We start from the raw sequence: 16,406 nt of genomic DNA, 5'->3' as shown, positions 1-16,406 counted from the left end.
TCTTGAATGCTGCAGCCAGGATCATATTCCTCACCAATCGTTACACCGATGCCTCTACCTTGTGCCAGTCATTACACTGGCTACCCATCCACTCCAGAATTCAGTATAAACTTATTACCCTCACCCACAAAGCCCTCCATGGCTCAGCACCACCCTACATCTCCTCCCTTGTTTCAGTATACCACCCTACCCGCGCCCTCCGTCCTGCTGATGACCTGAGGTTAGCATCCTCAATAATCAGAACCTCCCACTCCCGCCTCCAAGACTTTACACGTGCGGCGCCAATTCTTTGGAATGTACTTCCCAGGTCAATACAATTAGTCCCCAATCCCCAAAATTTTAAGCGTGCCCTGAAAACGCATTTATTCAGACTGGCCTATCGCCTCAACACATTAACCTAATCTATCCCTGGGTGGCATAGCCAAAAGTTTTACCATAACCAGGTTCCCCACATCATGTTCCCACATGCTTTATGCATCCATTAGCCCTCTGTGTCTGTACTGTTACACACTTAACATTATGGCTGGTCCATACAATCAGGGCAACTGTTACCACCCACCTTTCGTGTCTACCTCTTTCCTCATAGACTGTAAGCTTGTGAGCAGGGCCCTCATTCCTCTTGTTATTTGTTATAATCTACTGTATGTGATTATTGTTATGCTGTAATGTCTATTGTCTGTACAAGTCCCCTCTGAAATGTAAAGTGCTGCGGAATATGTCGGCGCTATAAAAATAAAATTTATTATTATTATTATTATTGTTCTTTGTAAAATAAAATTTGTATTTGGTACATATTGCCATTATTTGTTTGTTATTTCTGGGTGATCATGACTTCCATACACACTGCTTTTTTCCTTATTTCATCTCTCCAACTCATGACAAAATCAAAATTGAATTCTAGGACAAACAAATTTCTGATTTTTTTTTGATAAGCCTGGGCCACATCTAGAACGGGAGCAAGGACAAGGTATTTTAGAAGTAACTGTAACAAGTATACATTTAAAGGGATTGTCTTACGACAAGGATTTGTCACTTATCCCGAGGATATGTGATAGATTTCCTTTAACTGTCATCTCATTTTAGCCCTATCAGCTGCCGGCACCGCCATCAGGGGCTTATCTACAGCATTCTGTAATACTGTAGATAAGCCCACGATGAAACCTGAAAGATAAGAACAAGTTAGATTATACTCACTGGGGGGACGTGGTCGGGTGCGGTGGGTGTTGCGGTCCGGTGCAGAGCCTCCCATCTTCATACGATGCCTTCCTCCTTACTTCTGCCGCGGCTCCTGCGCAGGTGTACTTTATCTGTCCTGTTGAGGGCAGAGTAAAGTACTGCAGTGCGCAGGCGCTGGGAAAGGTCAGAGAGGTCCGGCGCCTGCGCACTGCAGTATTTTACTCTGTCCTCAACAGGTTAGATAAAGTACGGCTGCGCAGGAGCCGCAGCAGAAGTAAGGAGGAGGATGGCAACGTATGAAGATGAGAGGTGCCGGACCGAACCGCAACACCCATCGGACCGGCCGTCAGGGTGAGTATAATCTAACTTGTTTTTCTTATCTTTCAGATTTCAACGGGGGCTTATCTACAGCATTACAGAATGCTGTAGATAAGCCCCTGATGGTGGTGCCGGCAGCTGATAGGGCTAAAATGAGGTGACAGATTCCCTTTAACACCGTTGGTCTGACCACTGTGATGTCAACCAATTGCTCTCCCTGTGAATTTGCTTGCTGTTTTTGACCCTCCTTTCTCTTCATATACTCTTACCTGTGATCCTATGTGTCCTTCTTCACACATGTTCTGGAAGCTGAAATTTCTGGGAGAAATGCAGTAATAAAATTTACCCCCCCTCAAAAAAAAAAATATAAGAAAACCGAGTTTCTAAAATATATTTCTACAGCCTGTTGCAGAATATACATAATGCAATGGCTGTAATATATACCGGCTGTGCAAATATTGGCAGCCTTTTTAGTACAAGCATGCTTACGTTGCCAAAAATTAATTGCAGTTTTCTCAATATATCACAAAACTTGTACAAGTCGAGTGTTTCAGCATTTGCTCCAATCAGCATATGTGCAATCAAAAAAATGTCTATAAAGCAGCTTCTACATTGGCCAAAATTGAAGTTGGGTGGATGGTGCCCAAGTGCTTTGGTGGCCAGGACCGAGATGGTAAAATTCATCGTTTCCTCCCTTCTATCGCACATTTTTACATAGAATGGTTCAGGGGTAAGTAAAGGAGTGAAATTTCCCTGGCGGTAAAGAGAGACTTAATTAATATCTAATATCTCTGGTGGTCTAAAGACGAATTCTAGTAAAGGGTTATTTCCAACTCGGCAAGTTATCACCTATTATTGGGAAAAGTGATAACTCGTTGTCTGCTGGGGATCCAACCAAGAACGGGATGTGAAAAGTCTGGTCAGAGTGGATCAGTTGGCACAAACGCAGCATTTCAGAGCCCCATGGTGGCAGTCCAAGGAATTAGACTCTCAGGGATCAGCAAGTTATCAGCTATACTTCTATAGGTGAATCACTAAATTGAGAAAATTATTGGGATACACCTCTTAACCACTGAATCTTTTGTTCACTCCTAATGCCCCTGGCGTATAACATCCGGTCCCTTCTCCCTGATGTATAATGTCCGGCCCCGTCGCCCCTGATGTATAATGTCTGTCCCCTCGCCTCCAATGTATAACATCCGGTCCCTTGCACATGGTGTATAACATCCAGCCCCTCCCCCTATGGTATAACATCCGAGCCCTCGCCACCTGGCATATAACATCTGACCCCTTGCCCCCAGTGTATAACATTTTGCCCATCGCCCCTGGTGTATAACATACGGCCCCCAGTGTATAACCTCTGGCCCCATGCCCCCAGTATATAACTTCAGGTGGCCCACCATGCTGTTTGCCTTTACTAACGTGACAGAATAGCTTGGTCTTGTAATAGGAGCCACCGGGGTAACAGGTCCGTTCATGACATTTCTTCCTCCTGAATCTTCCCCATCACCTGTGAGTGATATTATTGAGACGTGGAAGAAACCACAACAACTCAACCATGAAGCAGAGACCTCGTAATGTTACAGAGCGGGGTCCGAGTGCCGAGGACCAGAGGGCAGGAAAGTCACCGACACTCTCATGAACCCATAACTGCAGAATCCAGACCTCCTCTAGTATCATCACAAACACTGTGACCCCGCCGGGAGCTTCATGGCCAAGCAGCTGCATGCAGCCTTACATCACCAAGCGCAAGCACAATACCGAGTGTCAGATGAAGTCATGCAAAGCCACCATCATTGGACTCTGGAGGAGACGTGTTCCGTGCAATGACAGTTCACACTTCTCTATCTGGCGTCTGATGGAGGAGTCTGGGTTTGGTGACTCCAGGAGATCGCTACCCCCTGACTGCATTGTGCCCACTCTACAGTTTGGTGGAGGAGGGATAATACTATGGACATGTTATCAGGGGGTCAGCCTCAGCCCCTTAGTTCCAGTGGAGGGAAATCTAAATGCTTCTAAAATCTAAAAGACATTGTGGACAATTGAGGCTTCCAGCTTAGTGGGGACAGTTTGGGAAAGGTCCTTTTCTGTTCCCCGTGACTGTTCCCAGTGAAGAAGGTCCTTACAGACATGGTTGGTGTGAAAGATTATGACTGGCCGAACAGGCCTGGATCTCAACACTATCCAACACCTTTGGGTTGAAACAGGAAGGAAATTGTGAGTTTCTCCTCCAACATCAGTGTCTGCAAAGTGGGGCCCAGCTCCTTATCAATGCCTCTGGGTGTATTATAGGATTTCATAAAACCTCCTGCAGGTGTATTGTGTAGGTGTCCTAATACTTTTGTCTTTACAGTGTATCTTGGTGAGTTGGGAATACCATAATTCTTTAACATTATTTATGGTACTCTGAAATGATTTTAGATTGATATCTATTATCCCTGGAGGTCTATGAAGTGAGCAGTTTACATAATATTATTATTATTTATTATTATAGCGCCATTTATTCCATGGCGCTTTACATGTGAGGAGGGGTATACATAATACAAACAAGTACAGTAATCTTAAACAATACAAGTCACGACTGGTACAGGAGGAGAGAGGACCCTGCCCGCGAGGGCTCACAATCTACAACGGGATGGGTGAGGATACAGTAGGTGATGGTAGAGCTGGTTGTGCAGCGGTTTGGTAGGTCGGTGGTTACTGCAGGTTGTAGGCTTGTCGGAAGAGGTAGGTCTTAAAGTTCTTTTTGAAGGTTTCCATGGTATGCGAGAGTCTGATATGTTGTGGTAGAGTTCCAGAGTAGGGGGGATGCACGGGAGAAATCTTGTATGCGATTGTGGGAAGAGGAGATAAGAGGGGAGTACAGAAGGAGATCTTGTGAGGATCGGAGGTTTCGTGCAGGTAAGTACTGGGAGACTAGGTCACAGATGTACGGAGGACTCAGGTTGTGGATGGCTTTGTATGTCATGGTTAGGGTTTTGAACTGGAGTCTTTGGGTAATGTGGAGCCAGTGCAGGGATTGACAGAGGGGAGAGGCCGGGGAATAGCGGGGGGACAGGTGGATTAGTTGGGCAGCAGAGTTAAGAATAGATTGGAGGGGGTGCGAAAGTGTTAGAGGGGAGGCCACAGAGCAGGAGGTTGCAATAGTCAAGGCGGGAGATGATGAGGGCATGGTCTAGGGTTTTTGCAGATTCTTGGTTGAGGAAAGTACGGATCCGTGAAATATTTTTGAGTTGAAGTCGGCAGGAAGTGGAAAGGGCTTGGTGGTTTGAAAGAGAGATCAGTGTCAAGGATAACCCCAAGGCAGCGAGCTTGTGGGACTGGAGAGAGTGGGCAGCCGTTTACTTTAATGGATAGGTCCGTTGGGGGGGTCACGTGAGATGGGCGTAAGATAATTAATTCTGTTTTGTCCATATTAAGTTTTAGAAATCTAGCGGAGAAGAAGGATGAAATAGCAGACAGACAAGGAGGGATTCTGTTTAGTAGGGAGGTGATATCTGGTCCAGAGATGTAGATCTGTGTGTTATCAGCATAGAGATGATACTGAAAGCCATGAGATTCTATGAGCTGTCCGAGGCCGAAGGTCTAAACGGAGAAGAGCAGGGGCCCTAGGACTGAACCTTGCGGGACTCCGACGGATAGGGGGCGCGGTGAGGAGGTGGTGTGCGAATGGGAGACGCTGAATGTCCGGTCTGCTAGGTATGACGCGATCCAAGATAGGGCCAAGTCTGTGATACCAAGAGATGAGAGGGTCTGTAGTAAAAGGGAATGGTCCACTGTGTCAAAGTCAGAGGACAGGTCCAGGAGGAGGAGGACAGAGTAGTGTCACTTGGCCTTGGTGGCTAGTAGGTCATTGGTGACCTTAGTTAGGGCAGTTTCAGTGGAGTGGTGTGGCTGAAAACTGGAGTGCAAGTGGTCAAGGAGGGAGCAAGAAGAGAGGTGGGAGGATAGTTCAAGATGGACGTGTTGTTTCAGTAGTTTTGTGGCATAGGGGAGAAGTGATATAGGGCGATAGCTAGATACAGAGGATGGGTCAAGAGAGGGCTTTTTGAGGATAGGTGTGATTGAGGCATGTTTAAAGCTTTAGGGGAAAACATATAATATTATATAATGATATAGTTTATTATTACAGGTGTTCTGCACTGACTATGAGAGGGAGGTTTCTGGGTACGAGGAAGTTCCTGTAAGTTTGTCCATCAGATCAACAATTTTGGATAGAGAGCAGTAAAATGAACTTGACTTTTCTCCTTGCCCTCCTGTTGTAGATTTACAAGTCTCCCCACCCAGCGGATGTTCACCCACTCAGGATCCTGTGACTGATGGCTCCGGGCAGTGTGTATACAAATAAAGCAATAAACAGGGCTAGAATGAGCAGGACCAGGGCGATGATGATATACTTCTTGTAATTTCTCCAGATCAGATGGAAGAAACACTTGAAGGGGTTGACGAACCAGGAGAAGGACGTGTCCGGACGACTGGAAGAAAGAACCAAAATGTTATCGATATGCCGATGGTAGGTGGCCTTCATACATATGAAATAAAATATCTTTTGAACGGAATCGGACAACCACCTAATGTGTATGGGGGGCATTTCCACTCGTCTCCGACAGTTGATGTTGGGGGAGAGAAGGATCTGGCCACTGGAATTTCAACACCCGATCTTTTTGTACCGAGTGTAGATAAGGGAAGTCTGGCAGCCGCTCTTTCATAAAGATCACGGTAAAGCTCGGCTGAACTGAGTGTTCCTATGTATGGGAACTCAAGGGTAGGGGGGACAGCTAGTGTTCCTATGTATGGGAACTCGAGGGTGGGGGGGGGACAGCTAGTGTTCCTACGTATGGGAACTCGAGGGTGGGGGGGACAGCTAGTGTTCCTATGTATGGGAACTCGAGGGTGGGGGGGACAGCTAGTGTTCCTACTGTAAGGTAGCGCTTGTCACTCAGGTTGGGGATACTCGCTGGTGAAGCCAAATAATCAGGTCCGGCATGGGTTTTTCATAAAACATTAACATAGTCCATGCGGTTTATTCATCATCATAAACCAAAGCAATATGCAACAGTCTTACAGCAGACAGCAGGGTATCTTCACGGTGGAGCTCTACTCCCGTTAGCCCTCTGGTCAGACAGGCTGTGCTTCATCCAGCCAATAGGCTATACAGTCTCTTAGTTACAATCCCGTGTCCAGGTTACCTCTTAGCTGCTTCATACTGCAGACGTCCATTCCCTCCAGGGAACTGTCAGACACACGTCGCCATTACTCACACCGTCCACACGTGCACTTAGGAAGGCCGCCACATCTTCCAGCACGTCAGCCAGATGAGACCTTCCATACGGACCAACCGGGTCCAAGCATTCACTCATGTGACCTACCCTGGTCACCTTATATGATCCGTAGCCACACCCACCGGATCACATGGCTATGACCTCAATGCAGGTCCTACAACCATTCTCACACATACTGTTCACTATGGGCGTTTTAGACACACGCCCCTGGGTGGATTTGCAGGTGGTTGTGCCACCCATCTCACCAAACCACCTGAAGGCTTCTCCCTGACAACACATTGTACCAGAATATCAGCAGTAGCCCTGCTGATCAACACATAATCAAGCCTTCATCCCAAGGCCACCCACCTTGGGATACATAACGGTCATTTAGGATCCTGCTCCTATTACCACCCTGGATATGGCTATATGCCCATCTTGGGACACCCACACAGCGCCCCCTAGCGGACACTACACCACATACCTCCCCCTCTGTTCAAACTTGTGGGGTTGAACACACAACATCACCCAGGGATCTCGAGACCGGGCACCCTCGTCACCTTGCCCAACAGGTTGAGAGAACCGTCTCCGTCTGTTTTATCTGTCATATGGCCTCATCTCTACGTTAGGCCTCCCCCACCCCCAGCAGTCAGAATATCGGTCTTGGGCTTTGGCCCTCCAGTCACAGTCTGCTTTTTTAATTGTGAGGAAGAAAACATAATTAATGTATTAAATATTTCTACCAAAAGGGGGTGCTATAAAGTATTGTACTACACCTGCTTGAATCAAGATGGATAGTGTTTTTTGTTGCTCACAGCTGTTTGTCTGCTAACAGCACACCATGTGGTCAGGAGGGGGAAATGCAAGTAAATCCGATAATTGAGTTAATGTGGGAATTACAACATTACAGCATTTTTTTTTATAGAAAAGAGGCAAAAAACGTTTAATAACTTTAGCTAAAATACAATTACATATTAATGGTTTCCAGAGAGTAGCCACCCTATGAATAATTAGTGCCTCTAAATGAAATTGTGTTTGTAGTTGTCGGTGCTGTGTGATTTAAACGGCAGCTAGATATTAAAGTCTATTTAATTACATTCATCCCCTCTGGAAATAAATGAATAAACAGAATAACCACAGTTTCTTTCTCAACTTACTGATCTCAATAGAAATCTCCCAGGAGAGTTGTCCTCTAATGAGTCTGTTGTATAAAAAAAGTTTACTTTCTTCTTTTGACTTGTCTTCATTTTTTTCCATCATTGTTACGGTTCTTTATAAATTTATACAGGATCAAAGTTTTAAAATCGTTCTGTTTTTCTTTCCGCTCCTTCCATTAAATAAATAAAATATCTGCAACGAAGTTCTTCTTTCTAATTCCTAAGAGGCATGTGACCTGTCATGTGGTTCTTGCTCTCTAGAATCAGGGGTGACTCCAGCTTTACAGGGGCCCTTGTTAGACCCAGTGGGGTCCTCTTCACTTTTGATTTTTTTCTTGTTGTTTTCCAAGAGTTTTAACTTTTTTTTTTATCTTTTGGTCGATAAGAATTGTACTCAATTTTTTTTTTTTTTTTGGTACGAGCTGTAGTTTTTATTGGTACCATTTTGGGATCTATAGGATTTTCTGCTCTTTTTTTCATTCCTTTTTTTTCAGGACAAGAGACCATAAAACAGCAATTTTTAAACGTCAATAGGTATTGCAGGGAATTCCTCTATTCCAAACAAAGTGTCTCAAAATATGCAATATTTTACCTTTTATGCAATTTTCAAAACGTGGGTGAGGTTTAAGAGGTTATCAACCACTACAAATTTGCTACAGTATGCACCAGAAAACTAGAGTCTATTGTATCTGACTTCTACAATAGCTGAGATTTGGTCCATGGAAAGATGCGCCAAATTTCTTAAGAGGCCTATATGATAATTTATCTATTTCTCTATTACAGATCTGACAACTGCCCATATAAAATGATATAAATGTGGCATTCCATTAAGGGAGATATACGGGATGTAGACATGGGGAAGGTACGTAGAACGTGACTATTTGCCAGCAGCAGCCTCAGTTCTTCATCTGATATTCCTCTGATGTATTGTTTTGTCGAATTTACATTTTTTTTGCTTTCATCTCTGAATCATTATGTTTCTCAGTAACATTTCTTGTTGACTGCTCTCTTTTCTGTTTCGCCAGTAATGCTTAGAACAATGGGGGTACAGTCATCGCAGGAGCTGCGGTTTTATTACGTCTGTCTCAGCGTGGGCCGCCGGTCACAATATACAGGAAATTCATTTTATGGAGAAATAATTACTTTTCTTCATAGATTCAATTATAGACATCTATTCTATCAAACAATATCATGCTGGTTGTAGAGGCCAGTGCTGCGTTTACATGAAGATTCCCTTAAAGGGGCGGTGTACTTAGGAAAAAGCCTTTTTATATTATTAGTAGTTATTAGTGATGAGTGAACGTTATCTGACCGTGCTCGGGTGCTAACCGAGCATCTTCGGCGTGATCGAAAACTATGTTTGAGTCCCTAGGGATATCCATGGGTCTACAGTAATTTGATTAATTTTAATGTGCACGGTGTCATTCCTCATCTTCCCTGTGGTGGCGCTGTAATGAAATGTACTACTTTTTTGCTAGATACCTTCACAGATTACAGCTTGGCTGCACATGGTTCCCGATACTCTCCAAACTTTACCCATTGCCACTTACTTTGGTTTCTCTAATGGCTCGGGTTCTTTTCTGGCGCGTCCAACAGGATTCTTTTCGGCTTCCTCTGCTGTGACCAGATGAAATTCTGCTTCTACTTTGCCCTGGACGAAGGTTATAAAAGCACTTATTAAAGGGTGGCTCCTATATTATCTACTAAAATAAACTACAGATCGTCACCCATCACTGAGCATAGATCAAAGCTTTGAAAGAGGTAATGGGATAGTGCCCGCTTTGCTCATCCGCTACTGCTCTGCTTCCTCTTCCAGGGCACGCTCCGCGCCCTTCCTCTTAAAAGGTCCATAAGCATCAAGTAGAGGTAAGACTCTGCATATTAAAACCTACTTCTGACATCGTATCCTTGCCCGAGCAATATGTCAGTATCTGAGAGGGCCCTGCCCAGTTGCATGTATGTTCTAAACTTAGTCTAGTTACATATCTGGATGTCTGGAGCCAGCTAACTGAGACTACCCTAGGGTGGAACCAAGGGTTCCTCCTGTGAAAGTCCATACCACCTTGTGGGAGTTTAAAAGTAGTTGTCACCTATTAGATATTGACTTATCCTTAGGGTACCGTTACACATAGCGATGCACCAGCGATCCCGACAATGATATGGATCGCTGGTGCATCGCTAAGTGGTCGCTAGCGAGTTGCCACACAGGCAGATCTCACCAGCGACATCGCTGGGGTCGGGGGTCGCTACTTACCTGTCAGACGCGGCGATCCTGACGTCCTCCCGCCCGCGTCCATGCGTCGCTCATCGGCGCCACAGGAAGCCCAGCAGAAAGCGCCCGATGAGAAATGATCCAGGAGCTTCTCATGCGACCAACGATGAGCAGCAAGGGAGCCGGTCGGAGGTAAGTATCACATGTAGCGATATCGCTAGCAATATCGCTGCAACGTCACAAAATCGGTGACTTTACAGCGATATTGCTAGCGATATCGCTATGTGTAACGGGGCTTTAGGATGGGTATTGAATATTTTATCAGTGGGGTCCAGCATCTGATACCCCTTACAGCTGGTTAGCTGTTATCAGCTCTTGCACCAGCCGGATATCAACATTCACAGTCACTACAGAGCGCCTTTAACACCTTCAACCACTGAACAGTGAGTCAGGAGTCAGACCCCCACAGATTTTATAATCCCAGTCTTTGCCATGGAAAACCCCTTTAAGAAAGGATAATCCTTTAGACACTGTACTTAGGTTTAGCCCTGAGTAGAGTAGAACAAAAAGTCCAACAGTCACATTTGTAGTCATAGCCCGCCGACAATGACTGCAGCGATCCTCCTACTGCCTGCGGCCATCACTGGCATCTCTTCTGATCAGTAGGCTGCCGCAATGGCATGGGTTTATTGTGCCACAACGTAATGACCTACTAATATGAAGAGATACCAGAGATATCAATAGCAGTAGGAGGTTTGCAGGACTTTCTACCAACATGGCCACTAGACCAGGGTCTGACTATTCTTCTCGCTCAATGTCTAGTCCTAAGACATTTTGTTAGAGAGACAGTGATGGATCCTTGAAATGACTGCAACTCTGGGCAGCAGAGGAGCAGCGGACAGCAGAAAGACATCACATTACACAAAATTAGCATCTTAAATAGGTAAAACATTCTTAATACACTTGAATTCTGTTTACGAGAATGTGACCGACAAGGAATGGCTCTCGGTCTTTTCGACCTCCATATCAACATCATCTCTTTTTAAAGCAGAACTTACTGTCAGTTCTCCGGACTTCACAAATGGCCACCAGGCTCGAATTCTTTTTTGTTGAAATATGGAGATCCTGTTCTCATCCTTTAGGGTTGTGGACATGCTGAGGTCGCAGCTCTTGGCTGTCTTGGCTCCACGATGGAATCCGTTCAGGTTTAATTCCATGGAACCTGGAAAATGTGTCATATTTGTCTAATTTATGCACAAAAATGCATAAGTATAATAATATACACAAATCATTGTGTGGAAAGGCAGTACCCACTTAATTAAATACAAGGCTAATGTATGATTTGTATATCAGGGCTTTGATGCGCTACCAGGCGCATGTAGAATCTGACCCGAGGTCCTCACTTCAAAATGTCCACTCATACGGGTCAGGTTTTTCTATGTTTGGTCTCTTAGCCCATCTTTTGAGGGAATGAGGGTACATAGGATCCAATGATTTTAGATTGTGTTTCTTAAAGATCTAAGATTAACTCCCTGAAAGGTATGAAACGTCACAAACCAACCGAGAGGGTAGAAAAATCCATTTGGCCATGACATAAGTCTATAAAAATATAGGAGAATATTGATATCTGTGCTACATACCCAAGAAGTCATCAGATGAAAGTCTCTCAAAATCCCAAACCTGGAGCACGAGAACAGCCGGGATTTTACGTTCTGTCTTCTCCAGGGAGAATATGTTTTCACGTTTACTGACCACAACCTGCCTCTCCGCGGGCAAATAATGGAACGGGAAGACAAATCGCCAGTTGAAATTCCCTTCTCCTGTCAGAGAATTGTAGTGGACGTCTGTCTCTTGGTTGTCATCTTCAAGGCCTTTCAACCAACTAGAAAATGAAGGATAATTAAGACTTAAAGAAGACCTGTCACTTGCTATAAGTAGGTAAATTTTTAACCTGGTCTGAATGCCACTTTTTTCCTGAATCCTGCATGGTTTTTCTTTCGTTCCTGCTCTTCTTCATTTCTGAGAGATAGCACTCTCTTTTCTGTGTATAAATCTAGTCTTTTTAGACAACTGGGTGTGGCCCTCTTGAAGATGCCCACAGAGAAGAGTTGAAGGACATGCCCACTTGCTACATTTTTACACAGTGAAGAAAGGGAAATAGCTCTTTAGCGGAGAGGAGTAGGAACAAAAGAAAAACACCGCCAGATTCAGGGAAAGAGCGACATTTACACCTGCTAAAAAATATTTCATATTTATGGCAAGTAACAGGTCCTCTTTAAACAAGTTCTCCAAGTTGGACAATCCCTACTTGTTAGAAAGATCCCGAGACCGTATAAATCGGACTGAGATCAGACAGCAGGGCTCGGACTGGCCGGCAGCTCTCCTGGCCCGAGCATGACACCGTTATGTACTTCTATGCAGCTGTCATGCTCATGTTGGGAGACCCGTCAGCCAATCCTTGCGCTGCCCTCTGGTCTCGGTCCGATTGATACGGCTGTCTAACTGTGCCCTTAGGATCCACGCTTTATTACTGTAAGGAATTATAACAGGTAAAATATACTATACATCTGCAGGACATCGCATAATACATGCAGCTTGTGAAGCAGTACACACTAACCCTTTGACATAGATATCACTGGATTTTTGCCCTGTGAATATATTCTCATCCTCCAGTATCACATCCTCTGTATTCCAAATGATTATCCTTAATTCATAGCTGTAAAAAGAGAAAATACAAACATTTTATATAAAACTGTAGGTAGAAAAAGTATCTGCAGATGGCACCACCCATGAGGAACAGTGCTGTGCATAATTAGGCTGATATATCTAACCCCACACATACTGCTCCTTCAGGTCCCAGTAAGGTGGGTGCTGGTGTAAGTTCTCCTTTTTTTCTATAATTTGCAGTTAATTTCTGTATACCTTGTTTTTTACAGTTTTCAAATTACTATTATTACTGTATTATGATTATTAATGTACACTCCTCAATAAAGAAATTGTAGTTCCAAGAAGGAAAAGTTGTGTAATCATGGATTGACATGTTAATGATAAGCAAATGATGAAAAAATGTAAACTAAATTTTTGTATCATTTTAATTTACTCAATATTAAGTATGAGCGCCATGTGAAAAAATATCCGCACTTACACGTCTATCAATGAGGCTTCTCATAGTAGCACGAGAAACGTGTTCTGTCATCGCTGTGTTAAAAAAACGACTCCTGAGACAGTTTGGAGAAATGGTCGGATCACTGGTTTCTTGACCAAATCAATATAACGCCGAACTGTTAGTGTTCCTGGGATAAAGGCTAGAGGGTCTGGCTACCATACATTATGCCACCCCACACGATAATCTCGGGAATAAGACTGGAGTAAGATTCCCCATGAAGACCTCTTCATGGCGTTACCCACAAATTCAAAGAATGGCGCCTAGTGATCCATTCTGTACTGCAAGTGAAATTGGATGTCAAATACCCAGACAAAGGTATCAGAGAGTGTAAGCAATCAGGTGGTGCTTACACATTATTGGGCTACAAGCCAGATGTCCAGCTTCACGTGTCTACTGACCTCATGCCACCGCACTCAAAGGCTATCATGGTGCAGAGCAAAACCCCAATGGTGGCTAGAATGGACATCTATCCTCAGCAATGATTCCCCCTGTTGTCTTGGACGCAATGATAGACGGAGATTGGTCTGGAGACCACACGGAAACACTATGAATAGACCTTCACAAAGGATTGTGAAAATGCCCCAGGAGCCATTTTTCACCAAGTCAACACCAAGTTGCATGTTGCTTGTACTACTGTGAGCAGTATATGTGGTCTAAACATGATTCTATGGCTGCAGCATCTCCAGACTTGTCTCCCATTGAGTACATCTGGGCCATCACTGGACGGTGATTACGCAGGAGCTGCCAGCAGCAGATATTGATGATTTGCCCAAGTGTATTCAGTGCGGCATTCCTCAGACAACTATTGATAACCTCACTGATAGCAGCCGAGGCTGTACGTGCCAGAATTTCTGTTTGTGCTGCTCATACGCTACACACTGAATAAATCCAAAAGTATTAAAAATTTTGTTTCCATTTTTTCTCACCATTTGCAGATCAGTAACATCTCCATTCTGTGACTTCCATAACCCCACCACTTTTCCCACTTGGCGTCGCAATTTCAATCTTGAGAAATGTATACGATAATCTAAAATCTGATGGACTACTGAAAGTATTAATTCTACTCTGCATCTCCATCTGTGGTGAGACCCTTTGAATGCCAGATCACTTTCTGCTAATGTCAGTCTAAAAATCTGAACTAAATCACCATAAGGATTAAAGGCATGGTAATGCCGAGATTTGCCTGTGTAATATTCATCTGAAATGGGCTAATGCCGGAATCAGGAGTTTCAAAGTATCCGAAATTGGATTATTTAAAATATTCTGTGGACCAGTATTCAGACCCAGGGCCAATTACAGGTCTACGTACCGGCAATGACAGCCCCATAGGGCATAATTAACCTACAATTTCCCAGTATCAATATTATTTTATTATTATTTTTATTACTGTACTAATTCAATAAAAATGGAATCAACAATTACACATAAATATAAAAAAAATCTTAACCAAAAATAAAATCAATAAAAATTTTCAAGACATATTTACCCTTTTGGCTTTCGCGGTGAGATATCAACGGGAGGACCTGGAAGGGGCAAATCGGTTGGAAACATGTCCACCCACATCTGTATCCGTCCCTACAAAAAAAGAGCCCAACATTGGAAAAGTTATTATTATGTATATCATACAGTTTTTCTCTTTCTAGTAAGGCTACTTTCACATTTCATTTTTTGAAATCCGGCGGGCTTCGGCGAAAAGTTGCCAAACCTGATCCGGTAGAAGCCGCAGCCCGCCGGATCATCTGTTTAGGCCGGAGACGGTGCAGGAGAGGGAATCTTCGGTCATGCGCTGTGGAAAAAAGCGGTCCGGCGCTGTCAAAAACGTTGCAGGGAACGTTTTTTGCAGATGCCGGACAGACTTTATTTGCCGTATCCGGCAAAAGCCGGACACGCCGCTTGGCCATCAGGCGCAATGCGGCAGTAATGCTAGTCTATGGGAAAAAAGCCGGATCTGGTGGCAACTGGCGCCGGATCCGGTTTTTACATTTTTCGCCGCATCGCGCCTGATGCTTAAAAACGGAAATGTGAAAGTAGCCTAAATGTCACAGCCATTTTGCCTTAAAGGGGTTGTCCTATTTGGGACATTAATGGTATATACCCAGGATATGCAATAAATATAAAATGGATAGGGTTCACACTCAATAATGACCTCTAGTCATATACCACTGGCAGCGGAGAAGAAGCTGTGCATGTGCAGCTCACTTCATCTTTATGGGATTTCCAAACATTCCGATGCAAGTGAGTAGAACAAGTCACGCTTGTGCAGCCACTTCTCCATTCTCAGGAATATGCCAGAAATTTGAGACCCTAATCTACCAGACATTTATAGCAAATCCACAGGCTCTTCAGAATGGGACTGCGCATGCGCATAAATATCCTAGATGATGATAACTTCAATAAATCAGAACAACACAGACTGCAGTAATATCTCTTTAAGAACATGATATAAGGAACGTGTTGTCAGTCAATTTTTGGAGGATTGGGATGAATATTTCACAATTCTACCTTTCTAAAATAAGTTATTTAAGACTATTGGAAATGACAGCGTAATTTTATAGCTACTGTTATATAAGACACCATTGGAAGCACAAATATACCGTACGTCATTTATATATTACTCCACACCTGCTCTATTCCAGGCTTATCTCGGTGGTACAAGGCGCGGGTTTCGATGTGTTCAGGAACCAGTTTACATCCAATTCCCGGGATCTCCTTCCAGGAGTGAAGAACTTTCAGTGCGAGGTGTTCATAAGATTCCACTTTTTCATCTATTGTATGGCAGAAGATATAGAATAAAATCGATGGATGATGCACCATGTGCCGCCATATAGTGCCACTGTACCGCACTTTTTTATCTTAATGGTACACCACCAATCTCTATTTCTAGGAAACCCATGAAGTACAAAGCTAAAGCGAACAAGGATGAGCTGCGGTACCAGACACAGGAGCACATATGGATGAGATACTGTTTCCAGACAGTTTTGGGGGCAAAAGGGGGATGGAACTTAATTGTCCCACAATTTGGGATTCATTTAATAAAGATATATTACTGTCTTGAAAGCTGAAGTTCCAGTTCGATAGATGAAAGATTATTCAATGAGAACCAATCAGAATGTTTG

The 16,406-nt window shown here is 43.9% G+C and overlaps 1 protein-coding gene and 1 long non-coding RNA gene across 2 annotated transcripts in view; one reads left to right on the top strand and one right to left on the bottom strand.

The window, feature by feature from the left end:
• Positions 1-3,975: 3,975 nt before the first annotated feature.
• FER1L6 (fer-1 like family member 6) overlaps positions 3,976-16,406 on the bottom strand; it is a 241,960-nt gene continuing 229,529 nt past the window's right edge. Inside the window, exons 35-41 of the mRNA XM_073590299.1 lie at positions 15,913-16,055; positions 14,777-14,865; positions 12,742-12,840; positions 11,765-12,006; positions 11,183-11,346; positions 9,463-9,563; positions 3,976-5,969 (exon numbers count right to left, since the gene is read on the bottom strand). Of these exons, the coding sequence (XP_073446400.1) occupies positions 5,789-5,969; positions 9,463-9,563; positions 11,183-11,346; positions 11,765-12,006; positions 12,742-12,840; positions 14,777-14,865; positions 15,913-16,055 (1,019 nt within the window). The 3' untranslated portion in view covers positions 3,976-5,788. The remainder of the gene's footprint in view (positions 5,970-9,462; positions 9,564-11,182; positions 11,347-11,764; positions 12,007-12,741; positions 12,841-14,776; positions 14,866-15,912; positions 16,056-16,406) is intronic.
• Positions 5,806-16,353, top strand: LOC141101295 (uncharacterized). The gene is made up of 3 exons (XR_012234929.1): positions 5,806-6,007; positions 8,696-8,774; positions 15,927-16,353. It is a non-coding gene; the product is annotated as an uncharacterized lncRNA (long non-coding RNA).

This window comes from Dendrobates tinctorius, unplaced genomic scaffold (genome assembly GCF_039654945.1).
Source record: "Dendrobates tinctorius isolate UK_male_01 unplaced genomic scaffold, ASM3965494v1 ptg000116l, whole genome shotgun sequence".
NCBI classification, from domain to species: domain Eukaryota; kingdom Metazoa; phylum Chordata; class Amphibia; order Anura; family Dendrobatidae; genus Dendrobates; species Dendrobates tinctorius.
Note: the sequence above shows the minus strand (reverse complement) of the source record. Positions and strands in the feature narration are given on the sequence as shown.